Genomic DNA, 22,481 nt, shown 5'->3' with positions numbered 1-22,481 from the left:
AGAGAGGAACTGAGCTGTGCTTCCTTTCTCTTCTGTTTTCTTCAGATATTTATTCATTTTAAAAGGTAAGTCACCAAAATTAGTTAGCAATCAAACATTCATATTATGTAATTATTGCTTAAATGGATTGATAATTTAACAACCATTTGTAAAATTCATTTATAATAACTCTTCGTTCTTATTCACAATAGCATCTCAGGGAATTATGATGCAACCTCCCCCCAAAAAATGTAATATTGGAATCAGTTTGCTTTGATTTCTGGATGATATCATACTAATGTACTATTTACCCCCATATCTGGGGATAACATAAATTAGAGTGCCTACATTTTTACAGATATGCATTAGTGCAGGAGGGATTTCAAAAGCACCTCGGGGATTTAGGAGCACAAGTCACATTGACTTTCACACCCAATAGTGTTCAGTGGGAATTGTTCTGCTTAGGCACTTTTGAAATTCTCCCCCGACAAGCACAACCAGTGTCTCATTTCATATTTGGTCAAATACTGGACACATGGAAATGATATTCTGCCATAGCTGAATAGAACACAGGAACAAATAAATACAATTTTACTGATCTTAAAGTTGTGTGTGTTAAATTTATCCTGTTCTCTCCTTTGTTTATTCCATTCTTTTCTTTTAACTCTCATTTTCTCTCCATTGCCCACTTTCATTTTCTGTTTTATCTCCCATTTTGTTTTTATTGCTTCTTTTCTATCCATAATTTTGTTTCCTTCTTGACTTCACACATTTCCTTTTACATTCAGTTTGTCCTTTGTGGAGGACTGAGATCGCCATCCCATCCCATTTACTCATATTGCTCCCAAGTCGCTAACACCCTTTCCCGCATTTTTATTACCTGATTCTCAAAAACATTTTTGTTTGCCTAGAAATTCTAGTGCACTTTTTTCTGGCATAGGCAGGCTAGGTATCAGACGATGAGACCCCCATCACTCTATCTTCAGAGGGCTTTTATGGAAGGAGATTCAAGTTTCTGATCTGGGTTACTGCATTGATCTTTAATGTTTAGAGACCTGGGTTTCCTTCATGTTTAAATTATCAGCGAACATGAGTTCACCCTTGTGATCATATCACAAAACCACTACATGACTGACGATTTAGACTGGAGTTTAGAATAACACATGTGGATGTTGCAGATCAGGACTTAGTTACACTGGCAGAAATGTGTGGTCTGTCTGAAACCAGTATTACTGCATACAGCTTTAGACAGTGAGGCTGGCATGAGTGGATTTCCTCCAGTGGAATCACTTTAGGCACTAAAATGATGCATGGAAAAGAATTTTCTGAAAGGGGTGCCACTGCTTTCCTATGGGCACCAAGGTACCAAATGCAGGAAATGAATTATTCTGTTGTCGTGTTTTTATTTATTTATTTATTTATTTCTGGAAAGTGAGCGTTTCTTTAAAAGCAGAGAAACCTGGTTCTAGGTGTAAAGACAACTGATTCAGCCCGTGTCTTGGGTAGCCTCTGCTAACAGAGTTCCTACTTCCTACCCTGCTCCCCAGGAAAAGTGTCTTTACCTATGGTACCATTGCACATTCTTCCTTGAGTGATTGCCCCCATTGTTGAGCTGGCTTGGGAACACAGGGGTATAATCTGAGAGCAGAGTGGTGCATGAAACACAACAAATATTTAAAAACCTATGAAATGACTGCAAAAAAATTAAAATCAATTACAGTCAAGGTCACTGAACTCACGTGCTGCAATGTGGTTGCAAACCTCTTTGCATATGGTTTAAGCCTTTCTCATACAACCTAGATATGGAAAAATTATTTTACTTTGTCATATCTATCTGCCTGCCAGTTCAAGATAAATAAGAATGCTGGCTTTTTTTTCAGCTTGTGAGCCAATGAATGCTTTAAGACATTGGTTTTCAACCTTTGGGTGTTGACACCTCCCTCACACACACACAGCAAATAGGTCCAGGGTGTAGGAGAGGGCTCCTGAAACTTGTTTTCTATTGTAACATGGGGCCACAGCATGGAAAAGGTTGAGAGCCACTAGTTTAGAATATGTATGCAGTGTAATCAGCAATGAAACAAGTGATCATACAAATCTCCAAAAATTGGTCAAGAAGTAAAGGTGGCCTTAAACAAAAGATCAAGCATGACTGGGTAGGAAGCCGTGCGAGGTAATTAAGAGGTAGAGTTAATTATTATTGGTGGTGGTTGGTGCTGTTTCATTTTGGATATATATTTACAATGATTCCACAGCATCCAGTACTTCAGTGAGGTAATACAAATTTATATCACAAAAGTGTTTAAATGCTTCCGTTTCAGCAGAGCTCCATCCTTTTAGTTTTAAAAACTTTATTCTATCATGTGCTGCAGTCTTTGGGGTATATTCTAATCTCTCACCCTCCTAGCTCTTGTTAATGGCAATCTTTCGTGTCTTATTTTCATGAAATATAATCTCATTGACTCTTGTGATGTATGCAGTTATGTGCCATTAACTGAAAGGAGATCTTGCCATTCTGTTTACTGAGTACCACACCTTTAAATGTAGAGGATTCTAACTACTGCAGGGCACGTGGGTTTCAGATCATACACAGAATGTTGTGGAGAGACCGTCTATGTGCGTGCTCTCTCTCTCACTCATTTAATAATTGTTCTTTCTTTTGTCTGTTGTTTTCCTTAACCTGAAATAAAAGTAACCTAGCGTGTAATACATGTTTTGATGGACTCAATAATATAATGGATCCTTTTCATCTCTAGCTAACATAACCTTCCAAGTAAATGAGATATTTTATACTTTAGAGGGGTCTGAAGTTATTTTTTTTCTAGTTGTAGAGACAAGCACATCAACAAGGGTAATATAAAGGTACCAGACAATTACATTTGATGTACCACATTGTATCAAACCAAATTTCATTCCGGAAAATATAAAACAAATTTTCAGGAGTCCTGCTTCAAATTGGTTTAATGGGGATTAGCAACTTGGTGGAGAATCCAGATATATGCAAAATAAAGAGGCAGGATTTCCCCCATTTCTCTTGAGGCATCAGGATCCACAGCATAGAGTCATCATGACTTAAAAGTATCAGCAAGATTAGAGGAACTTCTCCAGATTTGACTGTGGGTGATGCCACTGGGAAGAGCTATATGTGGTAGATGCTGTTGTCTTTAAAAGGCAGCATAATGAGATTTGGGGCTGCAGTGCAACTCCTATGATCTATGTATAACAGAATAGTGGGTCATAGGCTCTTAGTATGTAAATAATGTCTTATTTAATTATTCAAGTTTAAAACATACAGATATTAAGGAGTTTTCCAATGGAAAATAATATATAAATAGCAATATTTAAATTAAAATGACCACAGTACATTCAATTGATCTTTCTAGTGCCTGTAAGGAATACTTTGTCATTGGGATGCTATTGGATTCAAGAAATCTGCCATTCCCATTGAGTTTGGGACTTTTATTACATGTGCTTGCATAGTCTGTGTTTGCCAGGTCATCCAAATGTGTAACTGATAGCTCAGAATCAAACATTTAAAATGGTGAGTAACTGTCTGCAGGTTCATTGCTTGGCTCTGAGCCTGGCCTGTTGTCTTATCATGTTGGTTTCCTTTTTGTGTTACTTGCTGGTTAAGCACAATGCACCTCCAGATTTTTGCATGTGAACTGACATGTTATTTGTTAATGGAACATAAAAAACTGAGCACAAACAATTAAATAGATTCAAACCACCATAGGGTTACTGATATTTTTGTGTCCGAGGTTTAAAAGGTAGGATTGATCTTTCTTGGGAAACTTTTGAATCTATTTTATATTTTTAGTGAAAAGGACTTTTTTTTTCCAGTCATATACAGTGGAGACTATTTTAATCCATAAATTTGTTGTAAAAGGAGAAAGATTTTTGTAAATGTCAGTGCCATAGTCAGGACTGCTGCGTTCCTTCTGCTTCAGCTCTGACTCTGATTTCCTGTGTGACCTTAGGCAGGCCACTTCACATTCCTTTGTAGACAATATTTCAGAGAAATAGTGAGGCTACCTTCTGCCCTCTTCTGAAGCTGTGATGGGAATCTTGGCCTGATACATTTTCAGTGCACAAAAGTGGGGAGAGTAGGGGCTGGATGTGGAAGCTTATTTCTGTGCAAACTCTAGTGTACAGAGGCAAGTGGAAGCAAATTTGTTGTTTGTTACATGAGCATAGGGTCTGCTGTTGCATTACCCTTTCCATCTTCCCTCCCTATTGCATGTTAGCATCCACACAAGTTACTTCATCTGCTCAACTGCCAATGTGGAACAATTACTCTGCAGTGGCAGTGAGATGGGAGGTAAAAAGGGAAGATTCTGGGCATCTGTCCAGAACTTAGCCTGGCTACTTTGGTTTGAAATTGGGTTCTGGACTCTTATTTAATCCTTATAAATCCACTGTTATCAACCAGACTGATATACTGGTTTTGTTGGGGTTGTCTTGCCCAGAGGACGAACAGTAATTTTCATAATTTTGCTGCCCTTTCACTGGAGTAGCTAAGAGTTTTTGACACCACGAGGAAGTTAAAACCAAAACCTGATCATTGTTCTAACTAGTTAAGTGTTGAGCACCATTGACTTAATCAGCCCCCCTTTCAATTTACAGTTTGAGCAAGTTTGATTTAATATTATTAATTTTTAAAACAAATGTCCTTGGTTTTATTTATTTTTTATTTCATTACCACTCCTCTTCCTACAAACCTTTTTCAAGATACAGTTTAAACTAATTTTCCCCCAGATAATGGCATAAATAATTTCTTAGACAGGACTTCCTTAACCCATTCCATTGATCAAGTAGAGTAGGTAATTTCAAAGCTGGCAAAGCTAAACAAAGTATTGATACTCTACTTCAATTTTGTCAGGAAAACTGAAGGTAATTTTCTGAGTTTAACTGTGAGGGGAGTGAATGTGAGAATGAATACCATCATCAGTACCATCCCTCTTTTCTGGATTTCCAACACCCTGTGTGAAATAGAATGCAGAACCCATTTCTTTGCATATTTATGGTCTGCTTACTGCAAATTTGTTCTTTTATCAAAATTTACTCTGAGTGTGCACAGGAAGTCCAATATGTGGGCATGACCATAGGACCCTTACTTCTTGGCTAAATCCAGAGATAATACTCAGCAAAATTCAGAACTCTAATATTCCTCCTTGCCTACAAGTCTGTATGTCCCACATGAGTGGGAGTTCTGCATACATAGGGATAAGAGAATATTACAGCTGAGATTTAAAATATAGCTCAGAATGCAGACAACTTTGACTTAATCTTCTGAGTAGGCGGTAAAGAGCATGAAACACAACATGTTTGGCACATTTATACCACCTGGTAGCTTTTATATTACCAGTAGTTCTAGTATTGACTTATAGCTTCAGAGGAGGACGTTTAATTTCCCTCTTGCAGAGTACCACTTGCATAGTTACTAGAATTTGTGGCTGGAGGGGTTAAACAGGAAAATGAAACACATAAATTAAGTAGTGGGTGGATGCCTACTCCAGCCAGTTAACCATGCTTTAACATGTGCTTCCGGAAACCAATAACCACCCCTTTCCCCCCGCCCCTAGATATAAGCCATTGCTAAGGTTAATAGTGAGAAGAAAGACCATGTTTGGAAAAAGTGCCATTTATAGCTGTATCTGATTCTTCTTACACTTACACCAGTGTAACTCCACGGGCTTCAGTAGATGTACACCAGTGTAAGGTCATGGCTACACTTGCAGATGTAGAGCACTTTGAGTTAAACCCGCCTTCGGAGAGCGCAGTAGGGAAAGCGCTACAGTCTGTCCACCCTGACAGGAACAACCGCACGGGCATGGCCACATTTGCAGCACTTGCAGCGGCATTGGGAGCGGTGCATTATGGGCAGCTATCCCACAAAGCACCTCTTCCCATTCTGGTGCTGTGGCTTGTGGGAAGGGGGTGACGGGGTGCGGGGCATTCTGGGTCTTGTCCTAACGCCCCGTGATGCATCAGTTCGCATCCCAGCAATCCCTGTGCTTGCATCCACATTTGACACCATCTGTCAACGTTTTTTGTACTGCGTGCTCTGTCTTCCCTTTCGGTCTGCAGGAATGGAGCCCGAACTGCTGAGGAGTATGCTGATGAGTCTCGCCAGCACATCACGTTTGGCAGTCGAGTTATTCCTTATGATCCAAAGTGACAGTGAGGGCTCCAACGATGATATCGATTCTAGTAACACATATGACATGAGTTTGCTTGTGGCATTCACGGACATGCTCACCACCGTGGAACGCTGCTTTTGGGCTCGGGAAACAAGTATTGAGTGGTGGGATCACATCGTCATGCAAGTCTGGGATGACGAGCAATGACTTCAGAACTTTCGGATGAGAAAAGCCACTTTCATGGGACTGTGTGAGGAGCTCGCCCCCACCCTGCGGCGCAAGGACACAAGATTGAGAGCTGCCCTGATGGTGGAGAAGTGGGTTGCTATTGCAATCTGGAAGCTGGCAACTCCAGACAGCTACCGATCAGTTGCTAACCAGTTTGGAGTGGGGAAGTCAACCGTTGGAATCGTGTTGATGCAAGTTTTCAGGGCCATTAATAGCATCCTGCTCAGAAGAACCATGACTCCGGGTAACGTGCATGACATTGTGGATGGCTTTGCACAAATGGGTTTCCCTAACTGCGGAGGGGCGATAGATGGCACACATATTCCAATTCTGGCACCAACCCACCTATCCTCTGAGTACATTAATTGGAAGGGGTATTTCTGTATGGTTCTCCAGGCACTTGTGGATCACTGTGGGCATTTCATTGACATTAACGCAGGCTGGCCCAGAAAGGTGCATGATGCACGCATCTTTCAGAACACTGGCCTGTTCAGGAAGCTGCAAGCCAGGACTTTTTTCCCAGACCAGAAGATCACCGTAGGGAAAGTCGAAATGCCCATTGTGATCCTTGCAGACCCCACTTACCCTTTAATGCCGTGGCTCATGAAACCCTACACAGGGAGCCTTGACAGCAGCAAGGAGCGGTTCAACAACAGGCTGAGCTGGTGCAGAATGACTGTGGAGCTTGCTTTTGGCCATTTAAAGGGCTGCAGGTACCCTCTGCATGGGAAGCTGGACCTGGCCGATGACAGCATATATATTATATATATCCATTATATCCATATGCTGTACCCTCCATAGCATTTGTGAAGGGAAGGGTGAACGATTCACTCAGGCATGGAACTCAGAGGTTCAACACCTGGAGGCTGAATTTGAACAGCCAGAGAGCAGGGCTATTAAAGGGGCCCAGCGCAGAGCTGCAAGGATTAGGGAATGCCTTGAGGGAGCAATCTGAGGCTGAAAGCCACCAGTAATGTCTGGTGCCCTGCACAAGAGTGAAGTGCAGTGGTTCTAATGTTAGTAGGAATCTGTATTTGCTACACTGACTTGCAGTGCCTGTTTCTTTCCTGGGCTAAGGTGTCTTTTACTTTATGCAATAATAAAGAATGTTTTCAAAGCCACAAAATTCATTTATTGAAAAGAAACACAACTGCTTGGGAAACAGAAAGGGCAAGGGAGTGGGGTGGGGAATGGTACAATCACAGATTCGTGTATGTCCTGTTATCATACTCAGCCTTCCTGTCTGTAGTGCTGTGCAATGAGTGCTGCACTTCAGGATGGCTATACTGCATGGTGATGGGGGTTGAGTGTGGTGGGTAAGGGTCGTAGTTTTCAGGGCTGGGTGGTGAAGCTACAGGTGTTGGAGGCAGCTGGTGGCAGTAAGAACCCCGATGTTGGGGAACGTGGGTTAGAGGTGACATGGGGACACAAGGGAAACAGTTTTGGGACAAGGGCTGCAGGGGGGGTCGGGCACGGTAGTGCTCCGCCTGCATGGCTACAAGCGCCTGGATCGAGTCTGCTTGGCGCTCCATTATGCTTATCAGCCGATCCGTGCTTTGCTGCCAGACCACCATGCTTTTGTGCCAGCGCTCCTCATTCTGCTGGCAGATCCTCCTTTCACTGTCCCATCCCTCTTGCATTTTCAATTTTCATTACTTGAATGCTGCATTACTTCATGCAACATGTCTTCCTTGCTTCTATGTGGCCTCTTTCTGATTCTTTGGAGTCTTTCGGCTGGTGATAACACGGATGGCTGAGATCTCAAGGTTGCATCTGTAAAGGCAAAATGCAATACTTAACAGAGGCAGCATTGTTCACACCAGACAGAGCAATGATTCCCCTGTACTTAAGGGTAAGCACAGTCTACACAATAGCATAATTTGCCCATCCCAAAGCGAGCACACATAACCCACGGGAGCCCCAAAATGGTGAGCAAGCACAGAGTCAAGCATGATTGATTGTTTCATGGCTGTACTGTCCTCTGGGTTTCTGTACCTTGGGGAGAGCCAACAGCGGCAGGCAGCCCCTGTACTGAACACTGTCCCCACATTTTCCACAGGAGTTCGTCCTGGAAGATATCTGGCTGCTGAGGGTGACCTGGGAAGCAAGGGAGGGTCTTCTACTGCAATGCGGATTCCGCCCTGGCCCATATGCAGCTTGCCCGTGTGCAGCAATGGTCCCCCTGTCCCTCACGGCACATGGTACAGACAAGTTAGCCTTACTGGGACAAGGAACACAGTGACTTTCCTGAGAAACCTATGCAAGCACATTGCCCAAGTTCTGGATAAGACCTTTGAAGAGATCACTGAGGCCGATTACCACAATGTGAGAGAGCACATCATCGCCCTATTCCGCATCTAGGCATGCATGCAGCCCTAACCCTCCTCACCCCAAGAGCCTCCTTCTCAAAATAAAAGCCGCTTACTGGGAACCTCCTCTGGTGTTTGTCCTTTCCCAAGCACTGGCCACTGTGACTGGCTACCTTCCTCCTGGCTTGAGAACAGCTCCTGGCTGCATGCATCTAGGGATTCCAGGGTGTCTTCCTCCATCTCAGCACCCTCACTCCCGCTTTGCTGCTCCTCCTCCTCCTCCCGCGTTGTTGAACTGGGCTCTGAAGTGTTCATGGTGGTTCTTGGTGTGGAGGTGGGGTCAGCCCCAAGTATTGTGTCCAGCTCTTTGTAGAAACGGCAGGTCGCAGAGGCAGCACCGAAGCAGCCATTTGCCTTGCGGGCTTTGCGGTCGGCATTCCGCAGCTCCTTCACTTTAATCCTGCACTGCAGTGTGTCCCGGTCATGGCCCCTTTCCATCATGTCCCTTGATATCTGCCCGAAGGCATCGTAATTCCTATGGCTGGAGTGCAGCTGGGACTGGACAGCTTCCTCCTCGCAAACACTGATGAGGTCCAGCACCTCATCATTGCTCCATACTGGGGATCGCCTGGCGCGTGGAGGTATGGTCACCTGGAAAGATTCGCTGAGAGCACTCCAGCAAACAGGAAGGGGATTTTCAAAATTCCCAGAGAATTTAAAGGGCGGGTCTGACGGTTGGTCACCTGAGGCATGGAACAGTAGGGCAGGGCAGTAGAGTTCAAAGTGATGACCAGAGTGGCTAGAACAGGCATTGTGGGACACTTCTGGAGGCCGATCAGAGCACACTAACAGACCAGGGCGTCCACACTGGCACCGCGGCGCTCCAGTGGGGGCGCACAAAACATTATTCCACTTGACGAGGTGGAGTACCAGGACAGACCAGCCGCGGAGTCAGTGTGGTCTACATGACTTGCCAGTGTGGATGGGTAGTGAGCTAGTGTGCCCGGGGCTCCTTTAGTGTGCTGTAACTCGCAAGTGTAGCCAAGCCCTAAGTGAGAGCAGAATCAACCCTCCTGCATGTAAGTTAAGGCTTCTTGGAGAACTGGATCTAAGACTTCTAACCACAACCATTTATTCTAGCATTGATTCTGCAATATTTCTTAGACTAAGGTTCATTGGTGTGTGTGTGGGTGTGGGTGTGTATGAGAGAGAGAGAGAAAGAGAAAGAATCTCTCTACTTACAGCTGTAAACACTATGTTCAGTACTATTTTTAGGCCTAGGCCCTAAAGCTGTACACAGACTGATAAGTCAAAGGGACTTCTTAGCTGTGGGGGATGTAGAGAAACAGTTCTAAAGCACCACAGTTTCACAAACGGCCCTAATAGGTGCACCTGCACAACTGCCCACACCCACTGGCATTTGGCAAAACCCACATTGGCATCTGCAAACAGGGAGTTAAATGAATAATTGCTTGTTTTACATGGAGAGATGTTTTTTTGCAGGCTTAATTAGGTCCAGACTCTGCAAACACTTTGTAATGGAAAGTATACTGTTAGAGTCAATGGGACTATTTGTAAAAGGACTACACACCTGTAGTTCAAGTTCAGGCTTTTTGTACTTACTTTCCAGGCCCTTCATAGCTTTACTTCTCTGACTCAGTCAACCTTATCTCCTGTTGTGCTGTATGTACCGCCTTTTGCTCTGCCAGTTATGCCAGCCTTGCTTGCCTGTTTATCTGCTTCTCTCCAAAATATTTCTGCCCTTTCTTTCAGATTGCTCCCATGCAGGGAACACACTTCCTGCGATAAGCTGCTAAACCATCACCCTCAGTCCAATCTCTTTTTAATTTTCACTTCTTCCATGAAAGAAATTAGCGAACTAAGAAATAAATATTCCTCAGATATAATTAATTAAAAAAATAAAAAGCCTTCCTTACTCCATTGTGCCATGATTAGTACTCCCCGAATAACCTGTAATCCTTCTGATGTGACCTCTACACTTCAACCCCATCCCCACCCGACTGTCTTGTTATTCCTTCACTATGTCATATCTAATATTCATTTGTAAACTAGTCAGGGCAGGGATCATGGTTTTTATCTGTTTTAGGAGGAGCCCAGTTTACACAGTTGGACATAGGTAATAAGTATATTTGCTAGTACAGCCATTGGGCCCCTTGTTAAAAAAAAAAAGAGAATTGTTAAAACAGGATGCGTTAAAATGATGCCCGCTGTGTTTAGGTTTTGAAGATTATATGGAATGTTTCACTTACCTATCGCTTTTAAGCAAGGTCTCTGTTAACTTGTTATCCAAAAAATAACATATAGTTTCCTAGGTGGTTGGATGGACACAGGGATTAATAATTGGATATAAAACCTTTCACCTTAAGGTTGTTCAAATCTTGACCTCCAGCACCTATTGAAATTAATGGAAAAACTCCCATTGACTTGACTGGTCCATTGTACGTAGTGAGCAAAGCTGGTGGCCGGTTGAAATAATTAGTGCAGGTACCAGTGGACAAAGTTCCATATCTTATTAATCATGGGCATAATCACCAACCTAGATGTCAGTGGGTGTGCCTATTCTGCAGTAAAAAACATGCAGCACTGAATCTCAGATTCTCTGTCAATTGATTCAGGCTTTTGGGGTTCGGGCTGCGGGACTAAAAATTGTAGTGTACACATATACGGACTCTGGCTGGAGCCTGGGCTCTGAGACACATCTACCTTGTGGGGTTTCAGAACATGGGCTCCAGCCTAAACCTGAAAGTCTACTCTGCAATTTTTAGCCCTGTATACTGAGCCCCATGAGCCTGAGCCAGTTGACCCAAGCCAGCTATGGCCTTGCCAAGACAAACCCAAGCAGGTTTGTGAGTGAATGTGAGGCAGCCTGCATTGGTCCTGTCCATACAATGCATTATGTGCAAGATCTCATCTGTGGGTTGACTTCAATTTCCAGTATTGCCTATCTGGCATTTTACATGAGAATTTAGATTCGTTTACAGAAATAACAGATGACTTATTATATGTGCATAAAGTTCATTATACAAGATTTCTTAGAGATGTTTGCATATTAGAGCCACAGAAACCTACACTGTTATAGTATCATACTGTATCAGACAAAGAGTATACTAATATACTGTATATTATATGTAGCATGCAGCCACTTATTTTAGTATTGTGATCTTGATCTTGTGAACTAAGTAAGATGATAGCTGCTTTGGGATGCAGTCCTGGTGAATCAATAAGTGGCACTCTTCCTTCTGAGTCAGTACTGAAACCAATGTCCATTGGTGTTAGATGGTGCTATGTTGCTGGAAGTGCCATGTTTCAGGTGACACATAAAACAAAGCCCTTCAGGCTACTTGGGCCAGATTCTCTTGCCTTCACCATCCCTTTTGCAACATCATGCGGACTCACACATATACACAGTGTGGGAGTATGCCACAAGTCGGTGGGGTTACAGTCAAAATAGGACACAATAGTGCTCTGACTCTTCACAGCTGTTGGACAGGTTTTTAAGGACCATTTCCAACTGACATAGTTTAGCTGAGGCCCTAGGCTGCTCTAATTTACACAGAGGACTGGGCTGGCATAAAAGTGGCCCCAAATCCAGGGAGCACAAATGACTCATTGGCAATTCACAACTACCTCCACACTTTGCTGTGCTCCATTAGGGAGGGTGGGCTCAAGAGAGAGCCTAGGCTTTAATGATCACATGGAATTATTTATAAGAATGTAGCTAACTTTTCCCTGTCATTTCAATTGGATATGGCATTCATCACTTCCTGAAATAAACTGTTGTGTGGTGTTGTTGTTTGCTGTTAAAACAGCTGTTTTGTTTCACCCCAGCAGTGCTGCATTTTCAGAGTGGTGAGTGAAATGATCTTATTTTGCAGTTCATATAGGAATGTATAAAGTGCTCTGGGATGAAAAGTGCTCTAAAAATGCAATATATTATTTGTATTTTTGAATCTTGTTTCTTGTGACATATTTGCTATAGAAAAATGGTTCTAAAATTGTGGCCTGCGATGCACTTTCACATGATTCTGTCACAATGAAGTAGCATTTGTTAGTCTTCGCATTACTTGTAGACCAGTCCTGGAATTTTTTTGAGTTCTCAGAGATATTTTTTAACAAACTAAAATGGAAAGAAAAACATGTTTCTCCATGCACCTGCACAACTTCTTCATGTCTCTTGGTTGTCTTTGTATAAACACAACCATGATTAAATTTGCTGATGACAAGAAAACTGGAGATCCCTCCACACAGGTGGACAGGACCAAACTGCAAAGTGACCTGGAATGATCAGAGACAAGGAGGTCTGCAGGCAACAGAGGCAGATTTGGTCCTAATAAATGCATAGTCCTATACCCCGGGAGACAAAATAAATAGCAACAGTACAAAATAGGCAGGGTGGCAGGACAGAAGAAGCTAACAGCATATGAACACAAATCTTTTTTCAGCTTGTCCCCTCAACACAGTTCTTACATTACTTTTTCATGTAACCAAGCAAGCTACTACAGTGAAGGTGTGGACAGGGAATGCACATATCTGTGTGAATATCTCTGTCTTAAGAAGTGGTACACAAGGTGAACAAGTGTGAGAAGCACTGATCTAGGTACATTGGCTTGAATGCTGGAGGCCTCCAGGATCAGCTGGATGCTTAAGCATTTGAATTACAGCACTGATTGAAGAGCGTCAAGGGCACAGTAAAAGGTACTTTCATAATGTGGTTTAATTTTCATAATGTGGTTTCTAATAGCCCTTTTAATATCCCTTGGTTACTCCCATGTCCTAAATTGCTGTAAAATATTAACCAAATGCCTGACTGCTCTGAAAGCACCTAACAGTACTCTCATGTGTGGGGAAGACAGTGTGCTTAGTTTGAGATTGCTCTCACTCTTACTGAAGCATTTGTGACATTACATTCGCACTGAAAATTGCTTGGTGCTGAAATCACTGTTTTGTGTTTGTGTTTTGCAGAATGATAAAATAGAAGCTAAAATTAGTTAGTGTGATCCTCAAGTCACCAGTTATCACCAAACCTAGTTACATTCCCCTTCCCACCTCCCCCTCATATCCTTTTGGGCTGGTTGTCTGCTGTATGTACAGTTTGCAAAGCACTTTGGAATCCTTTGGAATGAAAGGCTACATATAAATGTAGGATGTTTTTATGCTGCAGCTACTCTTAAAAACTAAATGCCTTTTTTTATTCTACTATAGTTTAACCCCCACTCCCAGTTCTTTAATCAAACAAGGGCAAATACCATTTCAGTACATCCTCTTTTATTATTCTTGAAATCCACGTCTTCCCTGGGTGATTTCTTTTAACAGCAGCCTATCTCTCGGGTGACAAAGTTGTAAAGCCTTGGTTACATTAAGATCTTTACCCCGAATGAGATATGGTCACAGAGTCTCCCTGCTCCGAGACCCTGCTGGTTTTCTTTCTAAGACAAACAGACCCAAAGGAGAGTAGGATGTTGCAGGCAGTGTCGTTCAGGGTGTGTGTTTACAGGCAGGACTGACTTAGTCAGCAAATCCTGCTCTGATGAGCTTCAGCCAATGAAGAGCCTATCCCCGTTTGCTTGGGGGCTTCAGAGTTCGAACAGCATGCATGCAGAAATGTGAGGCGGCTCTCTTCCTGCTGCTGATGGCAAAATGGGGTCCGGTGACAGCGATTACTTGGGTTTCCCAGCTCTGCAGACCCAGGAGGGGTCCTATAACGCACCTCCCACGCGGTCTGCCTTGAAAGCAGAAGGACTCCTCATGGATTGAGGAGGCTTGGTTTATTTTAATTTTTTTTATTTATTTTTTTGGAAGATGAAATGCTTTTCTCGTTACCTGCCTTACATCTTCAGACCTCCGAACACCATCCTCTCCTGCAGCTGCCACACAGAAGGTACAGCCCAGTGGACGGCTGGTGGGAGGAGGAGGGGAAATGTGGGTAGGTGGAAAGAAAGTGGGCTGGGAACATGACTGCCCCCAAAGCTCTGCTGACATTGCCTTTTGCAGCTAATACATGACAGAGATTGCTGTCGAAAGCCTGTGTGTGCCAGACTTAGAGATCAGTTCAGCCTTCTGGAAAGCAAGGAAAAACTGTTATTAGCTAGCCATTTATCGAGATGAAGACTGAAAAGCAGTAAAATGCTTGGGAGGTGTTTTGAACACTTAGCAGGTTATTTCTGTAAATATGCATGATTTTGCTATTAAGTTTACACTAATCATGCAAACTAGTAGTCAGAACCGATTTTAAGAAAGACTCTCTCACTAGATACTGGTCTGGAAATTTTACAGGCTTCTCATTGTCTTTTTAACTCAGCTGTGCATTCCCAAGAAGGCAATTAAGAAAATAGATTTTAGGATTTTATTCGTTTGTGTATTTTTCACTGTTTCATTCCTTCACTTGAGCCTGTTTTCAGGTCTCAGCAGAAAAGCTCTGCAGCACTTGCTATTAAATCTTTAATGTTTGAACAAGGTTTGAACTTAATGCCCTGGATTTTAGTGGGACTGCTGCAAACTTTCCCCTTCCATAGCGAGTCGTCTCTCCTGGTGATTTATAATCTTGTGTGTGTGTGTGTGTGTGTGTGTGCCATGTGTGAACTACCAGGGCAATTTTGTGAATTACCTTCAATAATTCCTAACACACGTGCAGGATTCAGAATTAACACTGATATTAATTCGCTGTTTGGAACTGAAATATTTTTCACACGTCCTATAAAAATTAAAGATTTGGAGGAAAAAATCTAAAGATGTTTGTCAGTGAATGTCTAATCAGCTAGAGTATTGCCCTGTAACTAGTGGAAAGTTGGTGAGAGAGAGAGAAGAGACTAAGGGCCAAATCATGCTCTTAGGCCATGTCTACACTACGAAAGTACTCCCGATTTTACAGAAGTCGATTTTTGGGAACAGATTGTATAAAGTTGAGTGCATGCGTCCACACTAAGCCCATTAGTTTGGCGGTGTGCGTCCACAGTACCATGGCAAGCATCGACATTCTGAGCGGTGCACTGTGGGTAGCTATCCCGCAGTCCCCACTGCCCATTGGAATTCTGGGCTGAGCTCCAAATGCCTGATGGGGCCAAAAATTTGTCACGGGTGGTTATGGGTAAATGTCGTCAGTCAACCCACCCTCCCTCCCTCTGTGAAAGCAACGGCAGACAATCATTTTGCGCCCTTTTCTCTGGATTGCCCGAGCAGACACCATAGCACGGCAAGCATGTAGCCCGTTCAGCTCACCGCAGCAGTTATTACCATTGTAAACACCTCGTGCATTATCGTGCAGTTTATGCAGAACCAGCATCTGAAAAACCAGGCGAGGAGGTGATGGCAGCGCGGTGATGAGGACATGAACACAGATTTCTCTCAAACCGCGGTCTGGCAATTTGGAGATCATGGTGTTACTGGGGCAGGCTCATGCTGTGGAATGCCAATTCTTGGCCCGGGAAACAAGCACAGACTGGTGGGACCGCATAGTGTTGCAGGTTTGGGACGATTCCCCGTGGCTCCAAAACTTTTGCATGCGTAAGGGCACTTTCATGGAACTTTGTGACTTGCTTTCCCCTGCCCTGAAGCGCAAGAATACCAAGATGAGAGCAGCCCTCACAGTTCACAAGTGAGTGGCAATAGCCCTGTGGAAGCTTGCAACCCCAGACAGCTACCAGTCACTTGGTAATCAGTTTGGTGTGAGCAAATCTACTGTGGGGGTTGCTGTGATGCAAGTAGCCAATGCAATCATTGAGCTGCTGCTATCAAGGTTAGTGACTCTGGGAAATGTGCAGGTCATCCTAGATGGCTTTGCTGCAATGGGATTCCCTAACTGTGGTGGGGCTATGGACGGAACGCATATCCCTATCTTGGGACCAGACCACCAGGACAGCCAGTACATAAACCGCAAAGGGTACTTTTCAATGGTGCTGCAAGCACTGGTGAATCATAAGGGACGTTTCACGAACATCAACGTGGGATGGCCGGGACAGGTTCATGACACTCACGTCTTCAGGAACTCTGGTCTGTTTAAATGGCTGCAGGAAGGATTTACTTCCCAGACCAGAAAATAACTGGTGGGGATGTTGAAATGCCTATAGTTATCCTTGGGGACCCAGCCTACCCCTTAATGCCCTGGCTCATGAAGCCGTACACAGGCACCCTGGACAGTAGTAAGTAGCTGTTCAACTATAGGCTGAGCAAGTGCAGAATGGTGGTAGAGTGTGCATTTGGATGTTTAAAGGGTCACTGGCGTAGTTTACTGACTCGCTCAGATCTCACCGAAACCAATATTCCCATTGTTATTGCTCTTGCTGCGTGCTCCACAATCTCTGTGAGAGTAAGGGGGAGACATTTATGGTGGGGTGAGAGGTTGAGGCAAATCGCCTGGCTGCTGAATACATGCAGCCAGACACCAGGGTGGTTAGAAGAGCACAGCAGGAAGCACTGCACATCAGAGAAGCTTTGAAAACCAGTTTCGTGACTGGCCAGGGTACTGTGTGACACTTCTGTTTTGTTTCTCCTTGATGAAAACCTGCCCACTTGGGTGCCTCTAAATTTCCTGTAACCCCTCGCCCTCCCCCTTCGATCACAGCTTGCTTGCAAAGGAAATAAAGTCAGTATCATTTAAAAAAACATGTATTCTTTATTAATTGATTATAAAAATAGGGAGATAACTCACAAGGTAGCCCGAGTGGGGTGTGGAAGGAGGGTAGGAAGGAAGGAAAAGGCCACTTCAAAACTTGTTGAATGACAGCCTTCTGTTGCTTGGGCAGTCTACTGGAATGGAGTGGTTGGGTGCCCAGAGCCTCCCCTCCAGCCCCCGCGTTCTTGGGCGTCTGGGTGAGGAGGCTATGGAACTTGGGGAGGAGGGAGGGTGGTTAAACAGGGGCTGCAGTGGCAGTCTGTTATCCTGCTGCCATTCATGAACCTCCACCAGACGCTGGAGCATGTCTGTTTGATCCCACAGTCGCCCCAGCGTTTCCTCATGCCTCCTCTGATCTTCCTGCCACCACCTCTCCTCACGTTCATCGGCCGCTTTCCTGTACTCTGCTATTGTGTCCCTCCACACATTCTGCTGAGCTCTGTCAGTGCCGGACGACTGCATGAGCTCAGAGAACATTTCATCGCGGGTGCATTTTTTTCACCGCCTTATCTGAGATCGCCTTTGGGACGGAGGAAGGAGGCTTGAAACATTTCCAGCTGCTGTAGAAAAAAAAGGGAGTGAAGTCTTTTAAAAGGTACATTTTACAGAACAATGGCTATACTCTTTCACGGTGAACAACACTATTCACATTACATAGCACATGTGATTTTGGTACAAGGTCACATTTTGCATCTTATATTGAGTGCCTGCGGCTTTGGTGTTAAAGATCACACACGAAGTGCCGGGGTTGACTGCCAGCAAACACCGGGACCATACGCTGCCAGGCTTTGTCATGCAATGATACCGGGTTACTTGCTACTAGCAAGGCATGGTAAAGTGGAAATCTATCAACTTCATGAAAAAATTCATACAGATACAGACAGACATCATCTTCCTTTCCAAATGCAAACAGATGGACATCATACCAAAAGGACTGAAGGTAAAAAATCCATTACAATCTACATACCACACAGACTATGCTGACAGCTTGTGCCACACACTCTCAAAGAAACTGCAGAACCCCCTGATCAACATCCTCTACAGCAAACCAGGAACGATTAAGAATGAGCTCTCAAAACTGGATACTCTCATAAAAAACCAACCTTCCACACAAACTTCCTCGTGGCTGGACTTTACAAAAACTAGACAAGCCATTTCCAAACACACTTTGCTTCTCTACAAAAGAAAAAGGACACTAAACTATCTAAACTACTACATGCCACAAGGGACCACAACAGTGATTGCCTTAACCCACCCAGCAATATTGTTAATCTATCCAGCTGTACTCTTAGCCCAGCAGAAGAATCTGTCCTATCTTGGGGCCTCTCCTTCTGCCCCTCCACCCCCACGAACATGATACAGTTCTGTGGTGACCTAGAATCCTATTTTCGACGTCTCCGACTCAAGGAATATTTCCAACACACCTCTGAAGAACATACTAACCCACAGAGACCTTCCTACCAACACTACAAAAAGAAGGATTCTAGGTGGACTCCTCCTGAAAGTCGAAACAACAGACTGGACTTCTATATAGAGTGCTTCCGCTGACGTGCACGGGCTGAAATTGTGGAAAAGCAGCATCACTTGCCCCATAACCTCAGCCGTGCAGAACACAATGCCATCCACAGCCTCAGAAACAACTCTGACATCATAATCCAAAAGGCTGACAAAGGAGGTGCTGTCATCATCATGAATAGGTCAGAATATGGACAAGAGGCTGCTAGCCAACTCTCCAACACCACTTTCTACAAGCCATTACCGTCTGATTCCACTGAGGGTTACCAAAAGAAACTACACCATTTGCTCAAGAAACTCCCTGAAAAAGCACAAGAACAAATCCGCACAGACACACCCCTGGAACCCCGACCAGGGGTATTCTATCTGCTACCCAAGATCCATAAACCTGGAAATCCTGGATGCCCCAACATCTCAGGCATTGGCACCCTGACAGCAGGATTGTCTGGCTATGTAGACTCCCTCCTCAGGCCCAACGCTACCAGCACTCCTAGCTATCTTCGAGACACCACTGATTTCCTGAGGAAACTACAATCCATCGGTGATCTTCCTGAAAACATCATCCTAGCCACTATGGATGTAGAAGCCCTCTACACCAACATTCCACACAAAGATGGACTACAAGCCGTCAGGAACAGTATCCCCGATAATGTCACGGCAAACCTGGTGGCTGAACTTTGTGACTTTGTCCTCACCCATAACTATTTCACATTTTGGGACAATGTATACCTTCAAATCAGCAGCACTGCTATGAGTACCCGCATGGCCCCACAGTATGCCAACATTTTTATGGCTGACTTAGAACAACGCTTCCTCAGCTCTCATCCCCTAATGCCCCTACTCTATTTGCGCTACATTGATGACATCTTCATCATCTGGACCAATGGAAAAGAAGCCCTTGAGAAATTCCACCATGATTTCAACAATTTCCATCCCACCATCAACCTCAGCCTGGACCAGTCCACACAAGAGATCCAATTCCTGGACACTACGGTGCTAATAAGCGATGGTCACATAAACACCACCCTATACCGGAAACCTACTGACTGCTATACTTACCTACATTCCTCCAGCTTCCATCCAGACCACACCACACGATCCATTGTCTACAGCCAAGCTCTACAATACAACCGCATTTGCTCCACCCCCTGAGACAGAGACAAACACCTACAAGATCTCTATCAAGCGTTCTTACAACTACAACACCCACGTGCTGAAGTGAAGAAACAGATTGACAGAGCCAGAAGAGCACCCAGAAGTTACCTACTACAGGACAGGCCCAACAAAGAAAATAACAGAACGCCACTAGCCATCACCTTCAGCCTCCAACTAAAACCTCTCCAATGCATCATCAAGGATCTACAACTTATCCTGAAGGATGACCCATCACTCTCACAGATCTTGGGAGACAGGCCAGTCCTTGTTTACAGACCGCCCCCCAATCTGAAGCAAATACTCACCAGCAACCACACACCACACAACAGAACCACCAACCCAGGAACCTATCCTCGCAACAAAGCCCGTTGCCAACTGTGTCCACATATCTATTCAGGGGACACCATCATAGGGCCTGATCACATCAGCCACACTATCAGAGGCTCGTTTCCCTGCACATCTACCAATGTGATATATGCCATCAGGTGCCAGCAATGCCCCTCTGCCATGTACATTGGTCAAACTGGACAGTCTCTACGTAAAAGAATAAATGGACACAAATCAGACGTCAAGAATTATAACATTCAAAAACCAGTCGGAGAACACTTCAATCTCTTTGGTCACTCGATTACAGACCTAAAAGAGGCAATTCTTCAACAAAAAAACTTCAGAAACAGACTCCAACGAGAAACTGCTGAATTGGAATTAATTTGCAAACTGGATACAATTAACTTAGACTTGAATAAAGACTGGGAGTGGATGGGTCATTACACAAAGTAAAACTATTTCCCCCTCCCCTCCCCCCCCCCCGGCTGTTCCTCAGACATTCTTGTCAACTGCTGGAAATGGCCCACCTTGATCATCACTACAAAAAGTCCACCTCCTCCCCTCCTGCTGGTAATAGCTCACCTTACCTGATCACTCTCGTTACAGTCTGTATAGTAACACCCATTGTTTCATGTTCTCACTTCCAATGAAGTGAGCTGTAGCTCACGAAAGCTTATGCTCAAATAAATTTTTTAGTCTCTAAGGTGCCACAAGTACTCCTTTTTATTTTTGTCCTACCATGGAGGATGGAATAAGGCTGCTCTCCCCAGAAACCTTCTGCAAAGGCTTTTAGAGTACCTCCAGGAGAGCTTCATGGAGATGTCTCTGGAGGATTTCCGCTCCATCCCCAGACACATTAACAGACTTTTCCAATAGCTGTACTGGCCATGAATGCATCCCAAGTCTTCAGGGCTACTTAATCATTAAAAAAGGCTTGCTTTTATAACATGTATTATATTTTAAAAGGGACACTCACCAGAGGTCCCTTCTCTGGCTTGGTTGGGTTGGGAGGGTATTTCAGTCAGGGTGATGAATGATCCTAGATATCGGGGAGAACGGTGTGCTGTGTGCTCTCCTCAAGCTCCTCCTCCTGCTCCTCCTCCTTATCTTCCCCATCCGCAAAATCTTCAGGCATGGTGGAGAGTACCCCATCATTGGAGTCCATGGACAGGGGTGGGGTAGTGGTGGCCGCCCCCCCTAGAATTGCATGCAGCTCTGCGTAGAAGCGGCATATCTGGAGCTCTGCCCTGGAGCATCCGTTTGATTCTTTGGTTTTCTGGTATGCTTGTCTGAGCTCCGTAAGTTTCATGTGGCACTATGTTGCGTCCCTGTTGTAGCATCTGTCCCTCATGGCCTCGGAGATTTTCTGAAATGTTTTGGCATTTCGTCTTTTGGAACATAGTTCTGATAGCATGGATTCCTCTCCCCATACAGCAATCAGATCCAGTACCTCCCGTTTGGTCCATGCTGGAGCTCTTTTTCAATTCTGGGACTGCATGGTCACCTGGGCTGATGAGCTCACCTGGCCAAACAGGAAATGAGATTCAAAAGTTTCCGGGGCTTTTCCTGTATACCTGGGCAGTGCATCTGAGTTCAGAGTGCTGTCCAGAGCAGGTGACCATGGATGGAGAAGGGTTATGAGTGGCATCCAAATAAACATCTGAGTTAGTTCTTCAGTGAAGACATAGCTTGAGGGTGTACAAATTATTCATGTGTGTGCCATACTATTGGAAAATGTCTGCTTGAGTCTCCTGGTGTTATTCTTTCACTGAAGAAAACCATTGAGGGGAAATGACATCAAACTAGATCTGAGAATTCAGGAGCTTTGGTCAATCTTGTTTTGGAAGGATTCCCCTTGAGCACCAAGGTCAAGTTACAGCAGGGAAGTTTAATTTTTTGGATCTTACTTAATTACTGTAGGCAAAGGGGAAACCAGAGTGTGCACACCACAGGTAAACGCAAAAATGGAGTTTTAACTTGATATATTAAGCAATGTGGGCAAGAACTCCTGGGAAATTATGGAATGAAAGCAGAGCCATTGGAAGATTTCTTAATAAGACAAAACAACCTTCTTGGTGCCCATTCATCTATACCTATTCAGCTAATTTAAGCCAGTGTCCAAGGAATCAAGTTACCAAGCTCTTCCTTTAGTAACATGAAAATCCAAACAAAGAAATAAGCGATGTATGCTTATGG

At 44.1% G+C, this 22,481-nt stretch overlaps 1 protein-coding gene across 2 annotated transcripts in view; it reads left to right on the top strand.

Annotated features, from left to right (window-relative positions):
• PPP2R2B (protein phosphatase 2 regulatory subunit Bbeta) overlaps positions 1–22,481 on the top strand; it is a 262,068-nt gene that overhangs the window by 456 nt on the left and 239,131 nt on the right. The window contains exon 1 of one of the 2 annotated variants that reach the window (XM_048861015.2): positions 14,283–14,558. The exons of the other annotated variant lie outside the window; for it this stretch is intronic. Within the exon in view, the coding sequence (XP_048716972.1) occupies positions 14,480–14,558 (79 nt within the window). The 5' untranslated portion in view covers positions 14,283–14,479. Of the gene's footprint in view, positions 1–14,282; positions 14,559–22,481 lie in introns of those variants that run through there. 2 annotated transcript variants of the gene reach the window in all.

Source organism: Caretta caretta, chromosome 8 (assembly GCF_965140235.1).
Source record: "Caretta caretta isolate rCarCar2 chromosome 8, rCarCar1.hap1, whole genome shotgun sequence".
NCBI lineage: Eukaryota > Metazoa > Chordata > Testudines > Cheloniidae > Caretta > Caretta caretta.
Note: the sequence above shows the minus strand (reverse complement) of the source record. Positions and strands in the feature narration are given on the sequence as shown.